This window comes from Lytechinus variegatus, chromosome 2 (assembly GCF_018143015.1).
Source record: "Lytechinus variegatus isolate NC3 chromosome 2, Lvar_3.0, whole genome shotgun sequence".
Taxonomy (NCBI): domain Eukaryota; kingdom Metazoa; phylum Echinodermata; class Echinoidea; order Temnopleuroida; family Toxopneustidae; genus Lytechinus; species Lytechinus variegatus.
The window spans coordinates 11,499,968-11,526,470 of record NC_054741.1 but is presented as its reverse complement, the minus strand read 5'-3'; the positions used below and the strand labels follow the sequence as shown (position 1 = coordinate 11,526,470).

Sequence of the window (26,503 nt, the reverse complement as noted above, 5' to 3'; positions counted from 1 at the left end):
AGCATGCATTGATGCAAAGAAATCTCCAAGGCATTCCAGAAAGCAGTGTATGAAAAAACAATGTTTAAAAATGGCTGTTTCCATGAATTTATGGTCTTCACTTGTATCAACTCTAGGTTCCATAGACAATAATGGTCCCGTGATTAGTGGCTGCCCCGATGATATCATAGTGAACAGCGTGGCTAACAATAACCAGGTCTCTGTCAGTTGGCTGGAACCAACAGCCGTTGACGACTCTGGACAGGTACCAAGCGTAGTGAGTTCAAGCAGTCCTGGAGATTTGTTCCCTATTGGATCCACTGTGGTCAGTTACACATTTGTGGATGGCAGTAATAATCCTTCTGCTTGTTCATTTACTGTCACCGTAATCGGTAAGGCATCAGCATTGTTACATGAAAGTTTCTTTGAATTTTCTGTGAATCAAAATAATGTTAACAGTTTTGTAATTATTTTGTCATATAAATTTCAACATGAGTGCAATATGAAACACTCCGGGTTCAGCCTTTTGTTACAAAACTTAACTTTCTTGTAGGTATAGCTTTTAGGACAATCATTGCAAAATGTTACAATTAGCAAAATTCAGTGAGATGCTATGGATTATTGGCTTTTCATAAATCTGGTTGGACTCTCAAGACTATTTATATCACATCAACCAATGTTAACATCTTTTGCCATGCAACCATTCCAAACAGACAACAATGGTCCTGTCATCAGTAACTGCCCTATGGACATCTCCCGAAGTGTCCCATTCGGTATATCCGGTACCACGGTTTCCTGGACACCACCCACAGCAGTTGATAATTCTGGCTCAAATGTCATTGTGAGTTCCAACAATAATCCAGGTGATTTCTTTGGAGTGGGCCTGAGCCAAGTCACTTACACCTTCACAGATGCCCAAGGCAACCCATCCCAGTGTAGCTTCAATGTGATTGTCTTTGGTGAGTTTCTCTTCAGAGAAAAAAATTCTTTCCAACTGAGTGCACAAATTTGAACACCAGATACTTATATATTAAGCACAGCCTTAAAGTAAAACTAACCTTTTTACTAAGGTCCCATTCATCTTTGTCACTAGCAGTTTGTACCAATTTTATTATCCATTTACTTCACATGTATATCCCTGGTAGATGTTTATCAATTTCATTACCTACCTTGAGCCATAGCTTGATGTATCTTGTATCTATCCTTTTGTTCTTATCTGTACCGTATATTCCTCATTTCATTTTTAGCTGAAGGTGATAATATCGACCCGGTTATTGTGGGCTGCCCTGGAAACATTGTTGTAGACAGCGATCCAGATAGTAATGGTGCCTCTGTTACGTGGACGCCACCTGTGGCCACTGACAACTCTGGCAATACCCCAACCGTCACCCAGACAGCAACTCCTGGCTCCACCTTCCTCATTGGAGAGACAACTGTCATGTACACTTTTACTGATAACGCAGGAAATTTTGCTGTTTGTTCTTTCAATGTTATAGTAAACGGTGAGTAGCCGGGATAGCAGGATATCTCAAGTTCAGCAGAATTTTTGCGGGATTAGTCTAGATAGATTGTGGAATCTTCAATTCCCATAGGATTCATAAAGGGACCTAGTGATTCTAGTAGGCAATGTGATGTAGGTGATTTGATCAAGATTGGATTGTCAAATCCTGCATTTTAAGAGTGTTGATAGTTTGAACACATGTAGATTATCTAATGTCTCCCAACAGGCCCTACTTACATGTAGCATGATAATACATTATTACCCTGACTTTAGCATGGATACTGTGATCTGGTGCTCAAGTATTCAAGGACTGATCTGTCTTTTGAATATGATTGAGCCATTGATGGATACTTTTGATACAGAACTCAGACGCATCCATATGCATAACATGTATTCAATGTTCATTTTATAATACCTCATTTCAGACGAAACTTCACCGGTGATCCTCAACTGCCCCCAAGATATCCCCATCTCGGTGCCTTTCGGAACCACCAGAACTGTTGTCACGTGGGCAGTACCCACAGCCACTGATAACTCTGGTGGAGCCGTCCAATCCACCAGCACTGCCAATCCCGGTGATGTCTTCGCCATCGGTGTCACCCAAGTCAGCTATACCTTTACTGATGCCGACAACAACCCTGCTGTCTGTGCCTTCAATATATTCATCAGCGGTAAGTAGATGGGATTATTTAACTTCAACTTCTTCATGTATGGGTGTGAATGTGTGTTAATTGTTCTGAATCTGTGTTAGTAAGGTGGTAGATAGTGCTCTACAGATACAGCCACGTCTCATATTAGAGAAGTGTGTTATGTTTTGTAAAGAGGAATTCCTCTGCTTTAAGAACTCTCTTTTTTGACGTAGATAATTTTTTGTATTACAGACTAATAAAAATATAATGCATTTATTAGTTATTACTATTTTATTGGGCATTTTAAGAATTTTAAGCAATTCACAGAGATGCGTTAGGAATTGCAAGCTCCTAGCTATGATGATACGCTGCTAACATCCTGCTTTTAGATTGTCTTAGAACTATAATCTGTGTGTAGTAAATTGGTAATGATAACAAAATTCATGAAATAGGAATGATGGTCCCATTGCAGAAATAGTTTCCTTATAATGTAACAAACAATTAAGAATAAATCAAGCACTTCTGATTTGTTGAAAATTTAGTTATATTTGATGTTTGGAATTTGTTAAATTGCAACTTTTTCTGCGACAGGTCCCGGGAACTCTTTAAGACTGCATTAACCTGCGAGTATGGATTAAAAAAAAAATAAAAAAACAATACCATATGATACGATATCATATGAAATAAGAGGTAGAAAAAGTACAAAAGTACAAACCAATAAGTAATATCAGCATTGAAAGCTTTAGATCCTCAAAATAATGAGGAAACAAATCAAATATGCAATCAAGTTATAAACTGTATTCTATTTAGTTTTTCTTTTGTTTTCTTTTCTCTTCTAGCTCTTGGAGATACAGTTGACCCTGTTATCAGCAACTGCCCACCAAACCTAGCTGTCACTGCGGACAGCTCCCTCAACGGAGCATTTGTGACATGGACAGAACCGTCGGCTACGGATAACTCTGGAACTGTCAATTCTGTGTCTTCTGCTTCTCCCAATGATTTCTTCCTGATTGGAGAAACCACAGTCACATACACCTTTGTTGATCCCAGTGGCAATGATGCCATCTGTTCCTTCAACATCGTGGTGTCTGGTATGTTGTTATAGTACAGCTTGGGATATCAGTGTGGTCCTTTATTTCACAAATTTTCACAAACTTTTTTTCTTACAGAATTCATTGCTTCACTAGCAATCTGAGTTTTACTTCACATAATTTGAGGTTAGAGTAAATAGATAAAGTAACTGTCAGTGGTAGTGGAGGGCCATGATTTCTAATCCCAGCCAATGCAGGTTTTCCTTCAGCTAAGAATTTATCCACACTGTATTGCACTATACCGAGGGACCTGGCTGGTGTAATTCCTTGAGCAATAGAAAAGGTATTTCAAGCTAAATGATCAGTGTGCTTCGAATGGATTATTTTTTGGAAATATGGCACAATACACCAATTCAGTTTGGATGCAGTTTTTAAAAAGGTAATACAGTCTGTAACATGCCCGACCAAAGATAATGCATGCACTGGCTTAGCAACATATCTGATCTGTTTGAATCTTCCATTCCATCATGCAGACGACACCAATCCCATGATTAACAACTGCCCTGGTGACATACCCCTCTCTGTACCATTTGGAGTGAGCGCTGCTGTGGTGACCTGGACTGTTCCTTCTGCTACAGACAACTCAGGATTTGTCTCGCTGACATCTAACAGCGCCAACCCAGGAGACTCTTTCCCTGTCGGTAACACTCAGGTTGTCTACATCTTCACTGACGATTTCAACAATGATGCAATCTGTACTTTTGAAATCTCAATCATGGGTAAGTGTCACATTTTTGGTTATTTCAAATAGTTATACGACAGGTTATCAGGAGAAACCTGTTTGATCTGTGGCCCGTTGCAGAAAGAGTTGCGTTTAAACGCAAGTCAAAAAGTCAATTGCAAGTCCCAAATGCGCGCTGTTGATTGGTTGAAAATCAAGTTGCGCCTGATTTTTTGACTTGCGTTTAAACGCAACTCTTTCTGCAACGGACCCCTGTACTAGAACTGTTTCACAAAGGATTTTTTTTCTCATTGAATTGGTGATAATATGATGTTTGTAATATTTCTTTAAGTACAATTTTTGTTATGGGTTGGCCTCACACAAGGTTTCTTCCTTTTTGGCCATTGCCTTCCTCACTTTCTTTGAATTTGATATTCATTGTATTCACATTGTCCATTTTTTAAATGTACATGTATTTCTATCTTGATCTCTTAAGGAATAAATGAAACTTGAAAGGATTATTGCGTTCAAGACAGCAATACGGATTCACTATTCTTCACAATGAATCTGTCATTGCGTATGACATCTGGGGGGTATTTCACAAAGATTTAAGTATGACTTAAATCGCAATTAAATGCCGACACATACATGATATGCAACACGCGATCTTATTGATAGATACGCAGTAGTGCACGTCATCATGGCATGATCTGACCAATGCGGTCAGGCCTTTCATACCATATGCAACTCGGCATTTAAGTTTGACTCTAAGTCATACTTAAATCTTTGTGAAACACCGCCAGCTCATTGATATATTTCTCTATTTCTTAGCTATCAATTTTTTCTTCTCTATTATCCTTCATTTGATCAGAATATCACAATTTTATCACTTTAACCACCCCCCTGCTACCTGTCACTATATTGATCCCCACCACTTGTTAATACTTATTGGTTCATGCATTCTTGCAGCCCTTGGAGATGTCACCATCCCAGTGATATCGGATTGTCCACCATCCACCATTGTCGTAGAGGCAGACGCGAACCTACCAGGAGCCAGTGTGGACTGGACCATCCCAACCGCTGTTGACAATGATGGCAATCCCCCACAGGTTACCGTCAGCAACCCCCCGGGATTCTTTACCATTGGTAGCACAACAGTGACTTACACCTTCAGAGACACTGCTGGCAACGAGGCCTTCTGTATTTTTGACGTTGTCGTTATTGGTAAGAGAATGTGATGTACTTGTTATTATTTCATCTTGGTGGCTCTGTCAGTGATTTGCTGTTTTACAAATAAGCTCTGAAAACATAAAATGGGAAATACATATTAAAATTTTCATACAAATGAATTCATGAATGATATGAAATGGATATAAATCAATGAATTTTAGTTTAATGTTTAAGGTATAATTTTAGATTCATTTTGAGAGTAACAAGATTACAGATTAAATCCTCCATTGATATGTGATAAACCTGAATGTTCAAATTTACGTGACATGAAACATTTGAATAAAGGACAAATGAGTGCTAAATAGAAGATGGCCCGTTAAAAGAGAGGGTGAATAAAGAGTATACATGGGTAAAGTCATTGTAAGAAATTTACTTCTCTGATACTTTGTTTATTTTCGTCCTAAAACAAATTTCACTCTCATGGATATACTATAACTAAATCTGCAGAATGAGCATTGACACTCTTGTTAGAATACAACAGTCAAATTCTAATTTCACAACAGTATTTTTGACAATTATATATTTAGGATTCTAATACTGAAAAAATAATCCAATATAAATCACATTTTTTAGCACTTTAAATGCTTACTTAGATTACAATGTATCATAATATATTCTGAATATGTTCATTGTTCAACATCCCAGTTTGAGTGCAGAAACTTAAAATTTAGGGTCACTTAAATGATGATTTGTATTACAACATGCTTCAATGATTTTGAAGGAAACCAGTTGTAAATATGCAGTTGATCTAAAAAAATGAAATGGATGTGCAATATATTCTGATTATTTAGTGGAAGGGAGTGATACATGTGACAAGAAAATTCTATCATAATATGCATTTGAATTCAATCAAAATTCTTATGAAATATTAATGATTCCATGTCTCACAGTTCCATTTATAACATACCCGAATGCCTTTGACATTGTGATCTGATTGGATTTCTTTTCAAATTTTGTTTTCTTCTGTTGTGTGTAGATAACACAAACCCTGTGGTAACTTCCTGTCCTGATAACATTAACCTTGATGTGCCCTTTGGAACCACGTCCACCGCTGTCTCGTGGCAGTCCCCACTGGTCAGTGACAACTCTGGTACCTTTGATACTGTTAACAATGCCAACCCAGGTGATCTCTTCACTGCCGGTACTGTCACACAGGTCAGCTATACCTTCACAGATCCATCCAACAACTTCGAAGTCTGTAACTTCCTGGTGACCATAAACAGTAAGTTCAGTCTCTTCGTATGATATATCATGAGCTCTAGGAATTGTAAGTAACTGATAGATATTTGCCGTCAATGTTCAGAAAGCAGGAATGTTTATACATGTATATTAGTGACCAAAGGACTGATGGCTTTTGGTCTTCTCGGAAGGACAAGGCAGCGAAAATGAATGCCTTCAGTAGGACAGAAGTGCATCCGGGGGCCCATATTGCATAAAAGTTATTATCATGATAACTTTGCCATGCAATGCTAACTTCCATGGAAGCCTTGATTCTGATCGGCTGCTGATCATCCTTACCATGGTTTTTACCATCGGATGGCAAAGTTACCATAATGGCAAATTTTATGCATTGGGGCTCTGTTGGTTTACAAACCCCGAGACCAAATCTGATCTTGACATTCATCATTCCTATGAAGACTTCATTTGCCCTTCTTGGCATATATCATTCTATCTTGTTGGCAAACGTGCACTCACCTGTTAAATCTTTTCCCTGAATTAATTCACAGTTGGTGCAGACATGACTGATCCTGTCATCATTGGGTGCCCCCAGAACATTGCTGAAGTACTCCCTGATGACTCTGCCGCTGTCGCCATTACTTGGACTCCGCCCACTGCCACAGACAACTCTGGCCAAGTACCATCCTTGGTTGCTACTGCCAACAGTGGTGACCTGTTTGCAATAGGAACCACCACAGTTACATATACCTTCAGGGACCTAGCACTAAATGAGGCCACTTGTTCATTCACTGTTACCGTTTTTGGTAAGTGCTGACAAATCAAGCAAGTAGCATGACATGATAAAGTTCTTGGTCTTCAAAACATATTTCTTGGTTTGCTCTACATTAATATTTTGACTCTGTCTTCATCAATTTTGATATCTTTGTTCTAAAATTAAGATGTAGGTATCAAAATGCAATGTTGACCATGGTTAGATTTGTGAATGCTTTTAATGTGCACATAATAGCAAGAATTACAAACTTCTGTTATGGTTTAATGATCTAGAAATATTGACCCAGAAAGATGAAAAACTACCATGCTAATGGTAGCATCAGCAAATTGATAAGTGTGAAACATGCTCTCAACCCATTCATATTTTATGTTTCAGACCAAACGGGACCCACATTCCTCTTCTGCCCTGATGATATCACCTTGGTGGTATCCCTTGGAACTCCTACTGCTGTTGCTACATGGACTGAACCTGTTGCCCAGGATAACTCGGGTACTGTGAATTTTGTGGACCAAAGCCACGCTTCCGGAGATGAATTCCCAGCAGGTAGCACCACCACCGTAACCTACCGCTATGAAGATGGCAGCAACAATCCTGGTTTCTGTTCCTTCCAAGTCATTGTCAACACAAGTAAGTCTTATTGAATGTACGCTAGTTAGAAATGAATTCACTATCATGATCATAAAGCTGGGTAGTAATATTAATAGTGTGACTCGAACTAAATTATCTCTAGATAGATGGGCTTAATTTTTATTAGGACTGATTCCTTGAATGCACTGAGTGCTGTTGATGACAAGGTACATGTAGCTTGAGCTAAAGCCATAGTAGTTGTACTTTGTATCCTCTGGCTGAATTTAACTACATGTATTATCATTATTATTATTATCATTTATAAAGCTCTTAGTATATTGTTGATGTCTTACATGAATAATAAATTATAACCACACTAATCGGATTCCAGCTTTCCTTTATGCTTTGAATTTTGTATTTCCCTGAGGCGTTTTACTGGGAATATCTGGTTCCATTATAGAATAGGTTAATAACTAGAAAGGTCTACTTTGGCGGCTTCATTAAGCCCGTCTCACACTATGCGATCTGGTGCGACATGATTTTTCACGAAATCGCGTTTTGCATTAAATATGAAAGTTCCAAGAAGTAAAATTATTGTATTTAAAGTTTGGCCTAATATGAAAACTGAAATTATATTTTTACTTTGCGGCAAACCTTTTGGTCGGAGTAAAGTCCAAATCGGCTTCAAGTCGCAGCCAATGATGACATCATTACGATTTGAAGTTGAATTTGTTTTATTCATTCAGGGAGGCTCGTACGGGGCTGAATTTCGATTTCAGTAGTCCTACCACTTTTCTGAACTCTGATCCGTAATATTTTATTAGTTGGAATATCCATATAAAATGTTATCGCAATTAATTTGAAATTCGGTTTGCAACAAACCGATAGTGTGAGACGGGCTTTAGAGACCTAATGCTCACGAAGTAGAATGCTTTTACACTTAATTCAGTGTTCAGGGCCTCGTTGCATAAAAGTAACTATTATGGTATCTTTATCATCCAATTATAACTACCATGGTAATGCCGATCAAGAAGATTCCATGCAAGTGACCATTGGATGGCAAAGTTACCAATAACTCTTATGCAATAGAACCCAGGTGGTGTTTCATAAAGCTGTGTAGATGTTAAGAGTGACTTGAAGTATGACCGGTGATCCTTTCTTATGCGCTACACCTTTGCCAGTGAACATTTTGGTGTGGACCATTTACCACAAGACAGGATCATCAATTGCTTTTAACTTACAAACAGCTTTATGAAATGTCCCCCTTGACAGAAAAAGTAGCATTTTGAAGTTTGGATTCCTGTTGCATGTCTGTGTATCATTTCATTCCATATTTCTACCAGCCTGATATTAATGCATTTATTTGCCAACTTTATGTCTCCTAATCAGTGGATGACGCGAGACCAGTGATCGACAGCTGTCCACCCAACATTGCTGTGGAGGTTGAGATTGGAGTCGGTGGTACCCCGGTCACCTGGGTGATCCCAACAGCCACAGACAACTCAGGGGTGGCCCCAACCGTTGAGAACAACTTCAACCCAGGAGACTTCTTTGACGTTGGATCTACCCTGGTTGTCTACACCTTCACCGATGGTGCTGGAAACGAAGCACAGTGCGCCTTCAATGTTGCTGTCACTGGTGGTAGGTTTTAATCCATTGACTGCTGAATTATGTAATTCCTGTAGACTTCATATATAGACTACCTGGTTGCAGTAGGCACTGGGTTGACTGTGATGAAAATTTGGAAAAGGTGGACATGATTGCATGTGTACGTGCACTTTACATGTACATGTATGTTGATTTAGGCCCAGCTTATCAAGCTGTAAATAGTTTTTGAAGTTTTTACAGCTTGGGGTGCTATTCTAGGCTTGTGGCGTCATGATGTTGGGATTAATGGCATTTGTACCAATTTTGTGACATAGGATGGAACTATCTGTGGTCACATGTCTGGGTTTAGACCAATCACCTGTTTAGATTTTTATTATGACAGATATAATGATCAATATGCCTATTGTTGTTATTCTACTTTCACCATAGCTTACCATAGGTCTGTAGTCATTTGTATTATTCTTAGTAGTTTTGATATAAAAACTGTGTTTTTGTTTTCTTTTTCAGTGGACACCACACCTCCCCTCATTCAGTCTTGCCCAGGAGATATTTCTCTAACAACGGATGTCACCACATCTGGAAGAGTGGTCAGTTGGGATGCACCAATCGTTGCTGATGCTTCTGGTGATCCAATCAGCATTGTTGTTTCAATGTCTCCTGGAACCTTCTTTGAGATTGGAACTACAACTGTCATGTACACCTTTGTAGACTCATCTGGAAACAGTATTTCCTGTGACTTTGATGTTACTATTACCTCAAGTACGTCAGATTTTTAGTTAGTTTAATTTACTGTGACTTGTCACTTCCTAATATATTTAACATAAACATTCAATAGATGTATGTTAAATCACTACTTGGACATAAATGTTACTTACAGTTTGCATGCTATTGTTGAAATGAACTATAAAAAATGGAAATTAAAATAAAACTTCTCATCTTGATAATCACTAAAACTTTTCAGACTTGTCCAGAGATTTGTAATAGACTATAGAAATGAATTATCATCGTCTCGTGGAATTTTGTAATTATTGTAAGTTTTCCAATATATTATGTAACTGCAAGGGGGTAAAGAATAAATGTAACATCATGTTTGGTATGTAATTGTTGCACAACAGTGATTGGTTTTAAACAAGAAATCTGGACTGAATTTACCCAGTAAAATTTTATTGAGATTTAAAATTCTGAATTATTTTCACCTTTGAAATCTGCATGATTCAATCAGCAAAATAAACATTTCTTCCATGTTAATTCATTCTAAACTTAAGCTGATGAGGAAGGACCTGTCATCTCTGGTTGTCCCGGCAACATCCTCCGCACTGTCCTGGACGACACCACTGGTGGAGTCATCAACTGGACCCCGCCCGTTGCCACTGACAACTCTGGCGAGGAGGTACAGCTCCTGAGCAATCCCCCCACTCCAGGAAGTTACTTCCCCATTGGAACAACCACTGTCACCTACTCATACAGTGATGGTGCTGGTAACATCAGAGAGTGTACCTTTGATATCATCATTGATCAAGGTGAGACCAAGGTGTCCTGTTAGGCAACTTGTCAAAAGCTAATGCTGTGTCTTTCAGCAGGAATCCCACAAGAAGGATTCTCTGTGTCTTTTCAAGGCAGCTTTCATGCAGATCCCATTGGTTTGCCTATGGTGACTTTGATGATTTAATATGAGGAGCTGCTTTTAGGATTTCTACGGGAAGATGCGACTGAATTTTACAAGGTGCCTTGGATGTTTTATTAACTTTCCTAAAAGTAAACATTTCAAAAGAAAAGCCAGAGAAGTGATGGAAGCACAAGTAATTTTCTGAAAAAAATAAGTAAGAACCTGCCTTTGGGAAATAGAGGAAAGTTAGTCTCGATGGATCATTGATGACTTGTCCATGGATAATTTTGATGTCTATTTCTATTCTCCTTTAAATATGAATCTTTCAGTGTATTTATTTCAGATGGATTTATGTTAATCTGTTTCCCAATGGTCCCCATACAGGGGTTTATCAGAATTCAGTAGTCATGGATACATTTATGGATGAATGACTTTAAATGTCATTCATATTTACTGTAACCGCAGTGGGATGTAGTATTGCATGATTACATTACTTCATTGCATTCAATCTATAGATACTCCATGCGATGCCAATCCCTGTGAGAATGGCGGTGTATGTCTTGCCCAGTCCTTGACTGATTACGTCTGTGTCTGTCCAGGATGCTTTACTGGTGATAACTGTCAGTTTGGTAAGCATTTCAATTTCCCTCATTACTTTTTAATTTCATTTGCTATAAAACATTACAGAGGTCTTGCTAGAGATTATCCTAAACCTTTGTGATGTCCATAGTATTTTTAATATAGATCAAAATAAAACTTATTTGGGAAACACATTCCTGCTAGAATTAATTCAGTACCAAAAGACACAGTATAAATGAACTCTTAATCCACACAAGAATGGGAAGAGGAGAAAAAGCTTGCAGAAGGCAATACAGTGTAAAGACTTGATTTCCTTAATCTCTTTGTGATATTGTAGAGCTTGATCCGTGCAACGGCAACACGTGTGTCAACGGAGGCCAGTGTGTCCAGTATGACAACTCTTGCACACGCTACTACTGCGAATGCCCAGAATGCTTTTACGGCGAGTTCTGTGAAAACCGTGAGTATCAAACACATCAATCTACATGTAGCTATATTCTTCTACTTTTCAAATGTTACCACCAGGATCGGGTTATTGAATGACACGTCTGAACGCTGCAAAATTGCGAGTGGTAATCTGTCACCACTAATGACCACGATTGTGCTAAGGATAAGAAATCTTGTGATGTCACTACTGGTGGTAACTGAACAGAGCTTAGATATCTGTGCGCTATTATTTGCATTGTGATGTCACCATGAGCAGTGTTCATTATGTAATGTGATGCATCATATGTAGCATTGCTGCTGGTGTGTAAAACATGTTATCTCCATGTATCACAAGTATTAAGAAAATCTGGGTCATGTTTCTTGAAGACTTGTCATGACGACAAATACACAATTTCTATGATCTTCTAGAAGTCTTCTACCAGCCAATGAAATCAAAGGATTTCATTAGCTTTAGACTATTATTGCAATTAGATATTTTAGCAAGTTTTATGACAGCCCACTGAATGGCATGTTATCAACAAAGTAGCAATCCATGAAAGCATGTTGTAGGTTAAAGTTACATAAGGTTTACTTCATCCATTCTACATTGCTATTGATTTTTCTTACATGTTTGGTCCATTCTGTGTCCGTCTAGGTGTGGATGCCTGTGCATGCAATAAGTGTGAGAATGGTGGAGTCTGCTCGCCTCTAGCTGGTGGCACTTGTACTGACTACAACTGCCTCTGTACCGGATGTTTCGTTGGACAGTTCTGTGAAAACGGTTGGTAACCTTCTTCTGTTTGGAATGTAAAATAATTACTTTTTGTTGTGTTGATACATTAGTAGAGATAGTAGCAGTAGAAGTAGAAGTGGTAGTGGTAGTAGTGGTAGTGGTAGTAGTAGTAGTAGAAGCTGTAAATCCTGTTTAGTCCCTTGATATTGAAATTACATTGCACTCACAGAAACAAGAAAAATATATACAATGTTTATTCATGTTACTTTATCCGTATTTGGTGCCAAATAAAGTACATAAAGTATTGATGAAATCACATAATAATAAAGTCATAATCCTATATGAGTTGCAGTAAACTTCATTACAAAATAACTTTTTGATTGAATATTCAGTTGTCATGTTAATTCAATCCAAAAAGTTATTTGAAATGAAGTTTACAAGTTTTGTTGGCCATGAATCCTCTAATACAGATTAATTCATCCTTACAGTCATTCCTTGCCTGGAATGTAAAATTTTGCTATTGGAAATTATATGTAGGTACACAAAGAGGTTTTTCTGGATAATTTTGATTAATTAATTCATTCACTCTTCAGTCCTATAGAGTGGCATTTGTGTATGTATTAATCAAGTTACACTTTTTGTTGATTTTGAACAGAGTACAATCCATGTGACTATGCTCCGTGCCAGAATGGCGGACTCTGTAGCAACATTGCCGACTCCTGCTCAGCTTACAGCTGCGAATGCCAGGGATGTTTCACAGGATACAGTTGTGAAATTGGTGAGTTGAAGTATATAGAAGTAGGGCATTTCCATTAGAGAAAACTTATCAACTCACTTAACTTGTTTAGTTAGAAACAACCATGTTTATAGTGATGAATCCCTTAATCTTTGTATATAGAAATCCACAGAATAAAGTAATTTAAGATGTCATCACATGGAGGTAATAATGTATCTGTAAAGCACTTAGACATGTCATTCTGATGTATTAAGTGCTATATAAAAGCAGAATAATACTATTATCACTTCAGATGATTGAGCAGGCATGCAATGTTGTTGCCTCTTTATCAAATAGAATATCCCAGCAATTGGATTTTTTCCATGCAATCTCTCCTTTCCAGATATTCCCAACCGTTTTAATGGTGATCCTTGTCTTAACAATGGAATAAAGTCTTATGTAGAAAGTGTTTCCCTCCCTCAAGTGAAAGACCTCAAGCTGATATATTTTTTGGTTTTCCTCTCCTTCCATCACCATGCTATTTTCTCCATCAAATGAAGTAACCGTAGCTAATAATTTCCTTGTCTTCATATCGGCAACTCTAGCCATTCTCAGCCTATGTGATGATATTCTCTGTCCAAACAAAGGAATGCACCCACATCAGTTAGATAGCTTTCCCTTCCATCGAATGAAATTACTAGTACCCCTAACTGATATTTTTCGGTATACAAATTTTTCTCCTCCAGCCATTCCCAACCCATGTGATGAGGACCCTTGTGCCAATGGAGGAGTTTGCTCTCGTATAGCTGGAAGCTGTTATGCCTATCAGTGTGCCTGTCAGCCAGGCTTTGCTGGACCTCGCTGTGAAGATGGTGAGTTGAAGTCAACTCTTTATTTCAGTATTTACAGTATTTTTTTGCTTGAAGGAAAATGTATGTGTGTTTTGTAACATGACTTCTGGCTGTCTAAAATGTCATTATATGTAAATTTTACCTGTTTAATTGTTTTTTGTAATTTGTAAATTCTTGTTTAAGATTTCAATGAATTGATACCATTGTTATCGTCACATGCTCAAGGGAAGTGAAAAAAGGTCTTTATGGTCAGGTGGCCATAGTGTGACTGTATTGAATGTCTAAATGGACTGTGTATTTTGTTGTCTTCTTTTAATAGCTGTTGTTACTCTTGTAAACCCATGCAACAACTTCCCTTGTGAGAACGGTGCTTCCTGCGTCTGCGACAACGCTCAGAACTACGTCTGTCTTTGCCCACCTGGCTTCAACGGAATTCATTGTGAAGTCGGTCTAGGTAAGAACATATTGATTTTCATCTCATTTATTATATCATGTAAATAGTGTAGGCTTTAGAGAGTGACTATTTCCTGTTAGCAACTGTTTCAATTCGTTATTTGTATTCTTTCTTCTCAGTTTGGTATTTTCTATTTTCGTTGGAGACTGAATCTGTGAATATGGAGGCTGGATTCTATGGAAATATTGTGTTATAGCAAAGTAGATCAGGGGCCAATTTCATAAAGAGTTGTAACTCTTTATGAAACGGGCCCCAGTATCCAACGGGTTAAAGAAGAATCCACATAGTTATTGACTACATTATCCAACCAAATTTGCATGGTAGTGTAGAGTAGTAAGATATTTACAATATATTTTCAAATCTTGAGAGCTATTAGAAAATAGTAAGATATACAGTTAGGCACAGTATGTGTTGTGGAACCTGAAACTAGTTTTGTTATATAAGCTACTGAAAATATGTCTGTTGATTCTTGCAATATTAATCAGTGTATCTGATCAGCATCTAGTTTTATGAGTCAGAGCTAATAGTCCTCTTGGATTATAAACATGGTCCCCACTGGAATAAGTTTTTCTTTCATTTGTATTGCATTTTTGCAATGGTTTTTTCAAAACTGCTCTGTTTTTCCTTTTACAAAATCTTAGTCACATCCCAGGATGCTTGCGCCAATGATCCTTGTCTGAATGGCAACTGTGTGAACAGTTACCACAGTGGCACTGAAGTCTTGGGAGTGTACAGCCCACAATATACATGCGTCTGCCCTGACGGTTTCACTGGACCCAACTGTGCATTGACCTCCGGTAAGTTCTCATTTTACTTTATTTTCATATTGTAGATTCCTAACCCATTGTAAAGTATGATGTGACTCATTGCAACATGTGAAATCATCATTGCATTTTATTGTGATGTAGTTATTTTATTTGAGGAGGAAGAAATTCTTTATCATATACATATATACTGGAAAATGAAAAAAAATCTTGTAATGATACACAGTCCACGAACACAACAAATAAGTTTCTTTTTGCATATGATACCATATACATAAATACTTACATTAAAAAAAAATCACAATTGCTTTTTTAAGAAAGCAATTTTAAGAATTTACTGGTATGTCTATATATTCAACTCATGATAGTATTGTATTTTCAAAATAAATTGAAATAAATCATATCTATGTAATATTGCTCTTAGATTTTATTTCTTGCATCTATTACTATTTTTACTGTTTAACAAACTTTTTATATTTCTTTCCTTCTAGCAAACAACCCAAGTCTTGTTGTGTGTGACGACAATAAGTGTGAAAATGGTGGAGTCTGTTACAACACATATTACAGCTATGACCAGAGTGTGTCCTACTTCTGTGAATGTCCAATTGGTTTCTTTGGTGAATGCTGTGAACTGACACGTAAGTTGGATCTGAAAGCATTATTTATTTAGAGATGTGTGGATGAAAATACACCTTATCAATATTCAAATCAACATGCAGCCTTTATGAATAGTTATTTAAAACAATTTTACAGGAAGATGATTCGGAAAAATCAGTCCTTAATTTTACTGTTTTCACACAATGTAAGTACATTTAAAATGCTAAACAACTTGGCTTTTACAAATTTGTTGAGTACGTAGATAGATATGACAAACCATTGATACAAGTAGATATGACAAACCATATGACCATAATTACATTGCTTAAAAATTTGAACATTAAATTTGGAGCAACTACATGTAGCTTCAAAATTATAACATTAAAATCTAGAGATGAATTTATAGCTTTCTTCATGACATCCATGTTTGGAAAAATTACCTATTGCTTCTTTTACAAACCTACATGCAAGTTTGAAATGGAAATGTAAATTCTGCTTTGTGTCAAATTAAATCATCTACCTACTACCATCTATCACAAACCTACATGCAAGTTTGAAATGGAAATGTAAATTCTGCTTTGTGTCAAATTAAATCATCGTATCTTCTAGTGCGAAGGTTGATTGCATTTCCTGTCCAATACAACTCTGTTATTTTCATTATGGTCCTTGAGTAATTGTAATGATGACATTATCTCTATCTTGTATGCTCTATCTTCTAGATCCCAATCCTTGTAACAGCAACCCCTGTACTGTTAACGGCAACTGTTTGGCCTTCAACACCTACTTTGTTTGTTCCTGTCTCAACGGATACTCTGGAGTCACATGCGAGGTCCCACCAAGTAAGCAGAACTCCCTTAATCTGGATGTAAAATATGGGTGTATATTTTTGATCGATGAAAACTGATTGCTTTTTAGATGAGAGATGTGTCCATTTGTCCTTAATTTACTGAATCAATTTAAGAGTTTTATAAAGAAAACTTGTTTTATTGTATGAAGGTGATTTTGAAAAACCTAAATAGCTTTGAATACTGCATTTGTAGGGGAGAAGGGAAAAAAGTTTATAGATAGCTGCATCTTTATTTATACACTGTCTTCATATAGAATAATGAGTCCAAAGCTTGATATGGAAAGATTATATTATTTCTCATGCACTACATTGAAATATATCTCCAATTATTATTTTCCCTAAGATGACATCACAAGGCCAGTCCTTGACTGTCCAGACAGTATTAGCGTGCCAGCTACCACAACCAGCGGTGGTGCCGTGGTTACCTGGAACCTTCCTACAGTCACCGACGACTCTGGGAACTGGGGCTTTGTCTCTGTCAACAGCGAGTCTGGAGCTTACTATGCCATTGGGACCGTCTTGCCTGTGACCTACAGATATGTTGACGGAGCAGGCAACTTTGCTACTTGCACCTTTACTATCAGTGTTACAGGTGAGTCTTCTGCAAGGGTCTTTTGAAGTAGTGGAAATGTTATTAAAAGGTTTTTTATTGATGGTGATGATATCGCACCATCCCAGCAACCAGAGGTGGCCTAGGTACGCCAGGTTCCCATTTTATAAAGACTTTTAATAACAAATATGCACAATTGTTATAACATATTTGCAATCAGCCAATCGGATTAAATGATTTTAGTTGCTTTTAACCGATATTGCCAAGAGGTTTTATTACAGCGACTTTTATAAAACCAGACTCCAATTCTATGCCTGTTAGGGAATTTAATGATTCCTTTGAGATTTACAGAATTTGGCATTGTACATTGAATTCTGCTTTCCCAGCTTGATAATATATTAGAAATACGCTGCCTTTATTTATCTAATATATAATGCTTTGTCAATGTCCATCTTGCTGAGTGGAGCGAAAGGATGCTCTAATCTTGAGATGGTTATAATAACAATGTATACAGTAGGATAGAGAGTTTGGGTACAGTCAGTACCATCACCAAAAATTTGCCTTTTTAGAAACAAAGCAGTGTCGTCCTATGGACAAAATGTCCTCCAACTATAGGATCAACAGCTTTAAGCTGGGCTGAATGGCAATGACAGTAGAGTTCCTGTTACAAACCAAGTGTATCATATTCCAGATGTTCCTCTCCTCTATATATACCTTCTACTGTACCTTGTAGAAAGTGAATGGTATTGATGTGATATATCTTCAACCCTTCGTTTTCACATGACAGAACTTGACAACATCAACCCTGAGATTCAGCAATGTCCAGAAGACATTGAAATCACCCTGCCTCCCGGTGGACTCAGCACCGTGGTTTCCTGGTTGGAACCCTTTGCTACCGATAACTTCGCTGTCGTCAGCACCGACAACAACTTCTCTCCTGGAGACAACTTTGATCTTGGCTCGACAGTGGTCTCCTACACCTTCACAGATGCTGCTGGCAACTTTGATGTCTGTACCTTCACCGTTACTATTGGAGGTAGGTCCCTTACTGTCTGTCTTTTGATCCACATAACTGATTTAAATCCTGCTTTTGATCTCCAAAGTAGTCAAGCTACAAATGTTTCATCTGGCAATGAATGTATTCAAGTGAAAATATGATGATACCATGATTTCAAAAGTTTATACTTCACAGTTAACTATTAGGATTTAGTCAGTAGAAGAATAAAGCAAATGATCACACATTTAACCTTTCTTTTCCAGCTGAACCTGATGTAAGCCCACCAGCCATCACAAACTGCCCTGGAGATCTTACCATCGAGGTTGGACCTGGTACTGTATCTTCTGTTGCCACTTGGATTGAACCCTCTGCTACTGACAATGTTGGTGTCATCACAACCATCAATAATTTCAATCCTGGAGACATTTTCAATGTTGGCACCACCAGGGTTACATACAGCTTTGGCGATGCCGCTGGGAACCCAGCTTCATGTAGCTTTGATGTGACTGTTATTGGTGAGTTCTTAATTTTTTGTTGCATGCAATTATTAGATTTCTTTGGAACGATGCTTATTTTCAATTAAGATATTAATTGTCTTTGTCAGTGATAGTATGCAGTGATTAAGAAATGGAACAATCATACTTTTTGTTTTGGTTGACAGTCGGCGAAGATCAGGACGCCCCCATTATCCAGAATTGTCCTGGAAACATCGCTATTTTTGTTGGAGTGGGCATCACTGAAACTGCTGTAACCTGGATCGAACCTTCCGCAGTAGACAACTCCATCGGAGCCATTGCAGTAGAGAACAACTATGCACCAGGAGATGACTTCCCACTAGGAGCCACTCTTGTCTCTTACACATTTACTGACTTGGCAGGCAATTTTGCCACTTGCGAGTTCTTTGTTGGTCTTCAAGGTACTTTTATATTAAATGCAATCTTTTCATATTGGTATATTAGATGATATGGCATTTTATCTAAAAGCAACTTGATAAAGATGATTGGGTGGCCTATTTATGTGATTACCAATTTATAAAGTGAATATTTGACAGCTCTCTTTATTTGGATTGTAAGTAAAAAAAACATTCTAGAGAGTCACACACCTACTTCCATCTCATCATCCATGATATTGCCCCTTTCTACTTCTAGCTTTCATGATAAACCATTACAATATACCTATTACTTTTTCTCTCAGTAATTAAAAGCCTCTAATATAAAATTACCAAACTCCATTGGAATCCAATGCTGTAATGATTCTGCCAACCAGTAGATAAAAACAAACCACTTTACTATCTGAGCATGGTGCCCTAATCCCCAACATTCTCCACATTCCTCTGCAGTTGCTGTTGACGATGTTGACCCTGTCATCTCCAACTGCCCTGGAAATGTTCTTCTTAGTGTTGCCCAAGGTGTCACCTCGGTTACAGCCTCCTGGGTACCACCTACAGCTGTGGACAACTCTGGCACTGTCAACACTGAGAGCAACTTCATCCCAGGGAATGTCTTTGGCCTTGGTTCCACCGTGGTCACCTACACCTTCACTGATCCTTCCGGCAACCTTGCTATCTGTGCCTTTGAAGTCATAGTAACTGGTAAACTACATGTATTATGTTTATCGAGTTGTAGCTTTTGGTGCTTAGTTGATGGTATTGCTTTTTTTTAAGTATTAATAGCTGCAGCATTAGCAACTTAACGTCAGCAGTAGTATTAGCAGTAGGGGTTAATAAAAGTTTTACCAGTGAAGTAATATAAATAGAAAGTGCAGTCAACAGAGTATTGCTTGAAGTGTATTGATGAGTGCTTTAGAAAAAAAGTTTCTGGCCTTTGTTAATGCAGATGAAAATTATATCTGAGTGAAAAATATGCCACAACATTTCAACAGTGGACATTTGACATCAAGTAGTAGAAATAGTCTGTACAGGGTTTTTGACACAAGTGTGAGGCCTTGGGATCAATTCTCAGTAAGTTTGAACTTGATTTGTTACTTTTCATCTGCAGATTTAACAAAGGAAAGACTATTTCTAAAGCATTTGATTTATAATCTTTTCTCTGTTTGAAATCGAATTGATTGAATGATAATCTCTATCACTTTGTTAACGCACATTATCAACGCCTTCTATTGGTGACAGTTGCTGCTGATGTTATACCACCCGTGATCTCCAACTGCCCCGGTGCCATCAACGTGGAGGTCAGCTCCAGCCTGTCCACTGCTTCCGTCTCTTGGGATGAGCCGACTGCAGAAGATGAATCTGGTATTGTGCTGACCAGTCAGAACTTCAACCCAGGACAGCTCTTTGGGGTGGGAACCACCGCTGTCACCTATACCTTCACCGATCAGGCCGGCAACCCAGCAATCTGTACCTTTGTGGTAACAGTCACAGGTGATAAATTTTACAAGTATTTTTGCCCTATTTATGTCCCATTTAAAGATCACACATAAATTAATACTTTAGAGGCCTTTTTTCCAATTATATCACATTCACAGTAACAAATAAATTTCTGTTTACTATAGTTATAAGTCCTTCCTGCCTATGAATATACCTTGATAAAATTGTGGTGCTCAAAGAATATCTTACCTTATCAAAATATCTTATATGTAGTTCATTCCTCCTTTGATAAGTAGGATTAATATCAGCATTTTTGGACAAGGTAGAAAGAACATCACTTGAAAATTTTGTCTGTGAAGAACACAATTTTCCAGTGACCTGTCTTTTCTTTAACCTTGCAGCTGTTGACGACATTGCACCTGTCATTATTGGTTGCCCCAATACCATCACCTATGAGGCACCCTTGGGGGCTACTCGCGCACCTGTTACCTGGAACCCTCCCACTGTTACAGAAGGAGGTGTTGTAACTTCACAGACATCAACACCAGGCAGCCTCTTCCCACTTGGCTCCTCACAGGTTACCTACACCTTCACTGATCCTCTCGGAAACGTTGCTACCTGTTCCTTCTCAGTGGTTGTCATAAGTGAGTAGATGGGGATAAACCCCAAGGAGTAGATAGTGTGTACCTTTGATTACAGATTGATTGATTGATCATGTATGGGAATATAAGTGAATTGTGAGCTTTATTTTTTGTTTCTAATAGGTTTCCTTAATTTTTTTGTTTATATTCCATTGGGCAGTCATTATGTATGTGGTAGGAAGTTGTATCAGATTACTTAATTCAGACTCATCAAAAGACTCCTAGCATCTAAGTGTATAACATAGAACTAAAATAAATTTTTAAAGAATTGTTAGCAACATAATACCATAAGAGACTCTTCAAAGGTGCATTTTCTCGTGAAAGAATGATATGATAATTGGTAGAAGGAATTTATCCTAAAATATGGCCTGGGATCCTTAACATAAATGCTGTGACAAATCACACTTGAAATATTAAAATTGATCACTTACTTCCCGGTCTTTTCATGCATCAGTCTCAAATGGTTGCAATTGATTGTTACTTTTATATTTCAAAAACCCTGACTTTTAAAGATTAAGTTGTAGCGTTCATTCATATTCATTGTTGCTAACAAAATCACCTTCTGCTGATTTCTGCAGCTGTTATGGACAATACGCGCCCAGTCCTTGTATCCTGCCCTGATGATATCAGCGTCCGTGTCGATGTCGGCCTCACTGGAGGTACCGCCTCATGGACGGTACCCAATGCCGTTGATGACTCTGGTACTGTCAATGTTGCCAGCAACTACAACCCAGGAGATTTCTTTGAGCTTGGATCCACTTTAGTGGCGTACACACTCAGTGACGATGAGGGCAACTCTATCAATTGCGATTTCTTTGTCATTGTGACAGGTACATGGAACATTCTTCTCACTCACTTTTTTTCCCAGAAAAAATGGTGCATATAGACTGAGTGACAGAAAATGAAGTCTTTATAATAATAATAGTGATGTCTTATTAAACGCACACACCGTCCAGAGATTCCCATTCCGCTAGCACAGCATTATATACTTTAGATTTGCATAAATACATATAGATAGATAGATGTGGTTGTCGGTTGCTTAGACACTTCAGTCATCACATGAAAACTATATTACAAGAGAATAATATTTCTATTGTTAACATTGTGTCACCACGATCTTGTTTTTGCTCCCCAGCTGCAACTGATGACATTATGCCAGTGATCAGCGGGTGTCCAGATGATGTCATTCTTTATGTTCCTCAAGGCACGACCAGGGCCAATGTGTTCTGGACCGAGCCAACTGCCACCGACAACTTTGGTGATGTGACCGTCACTCGGTCTGCCACTCCCGGAAGCCTTTTCCTGCTTGGTCAGCGCCAAGTCACCTATACTTTCAGAGATGAGGCCAACAATATTGCCTTCTGTACCTTTGATGTTATTGTTCAAGGTAATGTTAACCCATGAGTGACTGTATTCTAATTCTCTGATTTAAAACATTAATGTAATCCTGCAGTAAAAGGCTGTCAAAAAACTAGTGTGTTGTGAAATGAGAAGAATATGACAATAGAAGTATGCAGTGAATGTTAATTAATTATGAGATGAAACCCAGTGTTAAACCCAACATTCTCTAGCAATGGGAACTTACATGTACACACACATGTTAAAACAATAGTACATAGCGATCATGTCAAGTATGCCTGCCGATAGTTTCATGTGATAAAATAAATTTTAGTTATAGATATCCTAATGAAGTTTACACAATATTGCAGGATGTACAGTTAAGTGATGTGAACAAATAGGAATGTACTGAATATCTTCTGTCCTTCATCTACAGTGGCACCAGTCGATGATGTGTCACCAGTCCTTGTTTCATGCCCGGGTGACATTACCGTTGCTACCTCAGACCAGAATACCGCTGTACCCGCTTTCTGGCTTGTCCCTCAGGCTATCGACAATTCTGGTAACGTCAATGTTCTCAACAACAATAACCCTGGGGACCTCTTTAGCTTGGGTGTCAACACTGTCACCTACACGTTCACAGACAATGCTGGAAATGATGTTATCTGCTCGTTCGATGTCACTGTTGTTCGTAAGTACTGCTCCTAGATTAAAAATGCCCTCTTGGCGGGTTTCACAAAGAGTTGGCTTTCAAAGCTCTGAAATTCCAAGTTGCATGGAGTGTTTTGTACATTCTGCATTGGCCAGATACTGCTCGGATAATTCCTGTAATCATTACTAAGATTAGATATTGGCACATGACTCGAAGTCACACTATACCCTTTGTGAAACTCCCTACTATTAATAATGATCAGAACAAAGAATTTCATATTTCGCACACTGTTTGCCAGAGACGTACAGTTAGGCATCATCTTCAAATGATATTACGTCTTCATGTTTATATTTTGTTATAAATGCTTCATATTAGATTTGCTTGTGCGTACCCAGAAGGGATATAATGAAACCAGTGTGGACCTGTAACTGGATATCCATGTTTTCAGAATTATTTTTGAATGATGGTCATGATGTATCTTCCTCAATCTGAAAAAAATAATTGTTAAATCACTCTAAATTGACATATTAGCTCTTTAATGAACTTCATTTACACTTCTAGACTGTATTCTAATTGAATATTTGTACTAGTCTGTCCTAATTGTAGAATTTGTTATTTCATGATCAGGACTTTTTTTCTTTCTTCCTTTTTTTAACCACTTGTCTTGTACATTTCTCTATCTTGTCCACGCATAGTTGGTGTGGTCGATACCACAGATCCCATCGTAAACTTCTGTCCAGCAAACATGGAGATCTTGACCCCTGTTGGCGAGCCAGAGGTTGTAGTTACCTGGAACGAACCTGTGGCCTTTGACAACTCTGGCAGTGTCACCACCACTCAAAGTGCCTCTCCAGGAGACACCTTTGGAGAAGGTGTTACTCAGGTGGTCTACCAATTCACTGATGCCAGCGGAAATGATGCTTTCTGTATTTTCACTATCACTGTTACCTGTGAGTGCACCGGACATCTTGATTTTTCAGCATTAAATCCATTTGTCTACTGGAATGTGATGTTTGCTTTACAAAAAATTTGGGAATTAGAGGCATGCTGTTGGTCAGAACCATTTTCAATCTCCTTAATTATTTGCTCTCTATGAAAAGAATACATAGCAATGATAAAGTACCAATTTATCTAGTTGCATGTCCAGTGGTAAACTGTACATTTCCCTGGCATAAACACAATTTCAAACTAATTTTCATATCATTTTGTTTGATATTTTTAAGTGGATGTCCAAACTGACTTTGAGGGTCCTGTCATCAGCAACTGCCCTGATGATTTTATCCTGAGTGTCCCTGCAGGAATCGCTACTGTATCCGCAACGTGGCAAGAGCCCTCTGCTACTGATGCATCTCTTCCCATTTCATTGGAGCAGTCTGCCAGTCCTGGTGATGAGTTTCCTGTTGGTCAGACCACCTTGGTCACCTACACCTTCACAGATGCTTTGGGCAACCCGACCATATGTGCCTTTAGCATTTCTGCCGTAGGTAGGTATTGGCTTGTGTATCGTATTGCTGAATGCTTGGCATGAATTTGATCACCATGAAAGCATGTATATCCTGATTCTTTACTTGGAATGTCTCTTATTAACATTAAGCAAGTATGAAGTCACTAGTATATCACATGTATATTCCAGATTTTTCCTCTTAAGATCCTGTGTAGAATTTATTCAAGGTGTTTGGAAATGGCAACATTATGAAGAAAATTTGGATCCAAAGTACAATATTGGTTATATTCTTGATCTGATCATCCAGATGGGAAAACAAAACATTGTATGTAGCCATTTGAAATAAATCTGAATGAAAATAAGCTTGCCGGTCATATCTCCTATCCGCATTTGCACCCACATTTTATTTTGTCACTTTACTTGCATGGCACAGTTGTCCCCTCTAAAGTTTGAATGGGAAAATATACCTTTGTTTTCATCAGACTCTTCCAAATTTATGAATCACTTTTGTCTTGCATGATTTCCTGACACTCCCCCACCTCTGTATCTCTCACTGCATCTTGTAGTTGTTATCGTTGACAACACTGACCCTGTCATCTCCAACTGTCCCGATGACATCGACTTGTCGGTCCCACCCACCCTCGCCAATGTAGCTCTCACTTGGATAGAGCCATCAGCAACGGACGACACCACTGCCACTGCCAACATCCGCATTGACCAAACTGCCTCTCCAGGAGATTCTTTCCCTGCAGGGCAGACCACCATTGTCTCTTACACCTTCACCGATGAAGCAGGCAACTTTGCTGTGTGCACCTTCCAAATCACCATTAATGGTGAGGAGTAGTTTGATTTATTGACAAATTCCATACCTGAACCAGGGTGCTCTTTCTCAGATAACTGAGTGTGACTAAGAAATCAGATTTTGCAATTGCATGGGGCTATATAACGCATCACAGCAGTTACTCAGACTGTATCAAGAGGACACATTCTGCTGCATATTTGTTGATGATATTATTTGTTAGACATCACATGCACATTGGCACTTATGCATGATTTTGAGTCAAAATGGACTCTGTGAACACAGCCCCTGAACTCTGATTATATCAGAGTCCCTTAGTGGCATCACATTATGGACATGAATCCGTACATGTATAAGGGCAGCAATTACTCTGGGGCCTGTTGCAGAAAGAGTTGCGTTTAAACGCAAGTCAAAAAATCAGTCGCAAGTCCAAAATGAGCGCTATTGATTGGTTGAATATCAAGTTGCGCATGATTTTTAGAGTTGCGATTTATTGCAACTCTTTCTGCAATTGGCCCCTGGTATCATAAGGGTTGAAATTGCACATGGTTTTACAAAATGGTATTTAAGGAGCTTCCTGTTTGCATTTTTCACACTCTTCAAACAATCATGCACTGCTCAATATATTGCAGCTTGCCTTGCAAAAGAAGTACTGGAGAAGGAACATTCTGTATACACCACATATCTCATGCTCATAATATATCTAAATTTTCTATCAAGGCAACAATTTCCATGTTATGATCCATTGCATTTTTGTTCACTTTTCATAGATTGTCATTTATTTTCTCCATTGTTTGGTCATGAAATATGAAAAATTATGCTGGTACAGTATTTTTCCAATTGTTGGATCAAATTATTTACCTGTGAACTTGTGATACCTAAAGGATCTTAACTTATTAATAAATTATATTGTATGTATTTATGTATACAGGATATTAAAATATTGATCAGATAATTTCTAAATGTA

At 38.1% G+C, this 26,503-nt stretch overlaps 1 protein-coding gene across 43 annotated transcripts in view; it reads left to right on the top strand.

Moving 5' to 3' along the window:
- LOC121407315 (mucin-17-like) overlaps positions 1-26,503 on the top strand; it is an 88,402-nt gene that overhangs the window by 42,333 nt on the left and 19,566 nt on the right. For all 43 annotated transcript variants that reach the window (XM_041598340.1, XM_041598332.1, XM_041598325.1 and 40 more), the window contains 35 exons: positions 117-371; positions 693-938; positions 1,227-1,481; positions 1,906-2,151; positions 2,949-3,200; positions 3,674-3,919; positions 4,831-5,085; positions 6,068-6,313; positions 6,819-7,073; positions 7,418-7,669; positions 8,999-9,250; positions 9,725-9,976; positions 10,483-10,737; positions 11,339-11,452; positions 11,740-11,862; positions 12,484-12,609; positions 13,217-13,339; positions 14,023-14,148; positions 14,447-14,581; positions 15,223-15,378; positions 15,837-15,983; positions 16,662-16,781; positions 17,133-17,381; positions 18,127-18,375; positions 18,600-18,851; positions 18,998-19,252; positions 19,676-19,927; positions 20,465-20,716; positions 21,064-21,306; positions 21,882-22,133; positions 22,439-22,690; positions 23,078-23,332; positions 23,989-24,243; positions 24,517-24,777; positions 25,304-25,570. In XM_041598340.1, coding sequence (XP_041454274.1) covers positions 117-371; positions 693-938; positions 1,227-1,481; positions 1,906-2,151; positions 2,949-3,200; positions 3,674-3,919; positions 4,831-5,085; positions 6,068-6,313; positions 6,819-7,073; positions 7,418-7,669; positions 8,999-9,250; positions 9,725-9,976; positions 10,483-10,737; positions 11,339-11,452; positions 11,740-11,862; positions 12,484-12,609; positions 13,217-13,339; positions 14,023-14,148; positions 14,447-14,581; positions 15,223-15,378; positions 15,837-15,983; positions 16,662-16,781; positions 17,133-17,381; positions 18,127-18,375; positions 18,600-18,851; positions 18,998-19,252; positions 19,676-19,927; positions 20,465-20,716; positions 21,064-21,306; positions 21,882-22,133; positions 22,439-22,690; positions 23,078-23,332; positions 23,989-24,243; positions 24,517-24,777; positions 25,304-25,570 — 7,731 coding nt within the window. The remainder of the gene's footprint in view (positions 1-116; positions 372-692; positions 939-1,226; positions 1,482-1,905; positions 2,152-2,948; positions 3,201-3,673; positions 3,920-4,830; positions 5,086-6,067; positions 6,314-6,818; positions 7,074-7,417; positions 7,670-8,998; positions 9,251-9,724; positions 9,977-10,482; positions 10,738-11,338; positions 11,453-11,739; positions 11,863-12,483; positions 12,610-13,216; positions 13,340-14,022; positions 14,149-14,446; positions 14,582-15,222; positions 15,379-15,836; positions 15,984-16,661; positions 16,782-17,132; positions 17,382-18,126; positions 18,376-18,599; positions 18,852-18,997; positions 19,253-19,675; positions 19,928-20,464; positions 20,717-21,063; positions 21,307-21,881; positions 22,134-22,438; positions 22,691-23,077; positions 23,333-23,988; positions 24,244-24,516; positions 24,778-25,303; positions 25,571-26,503) is intronic.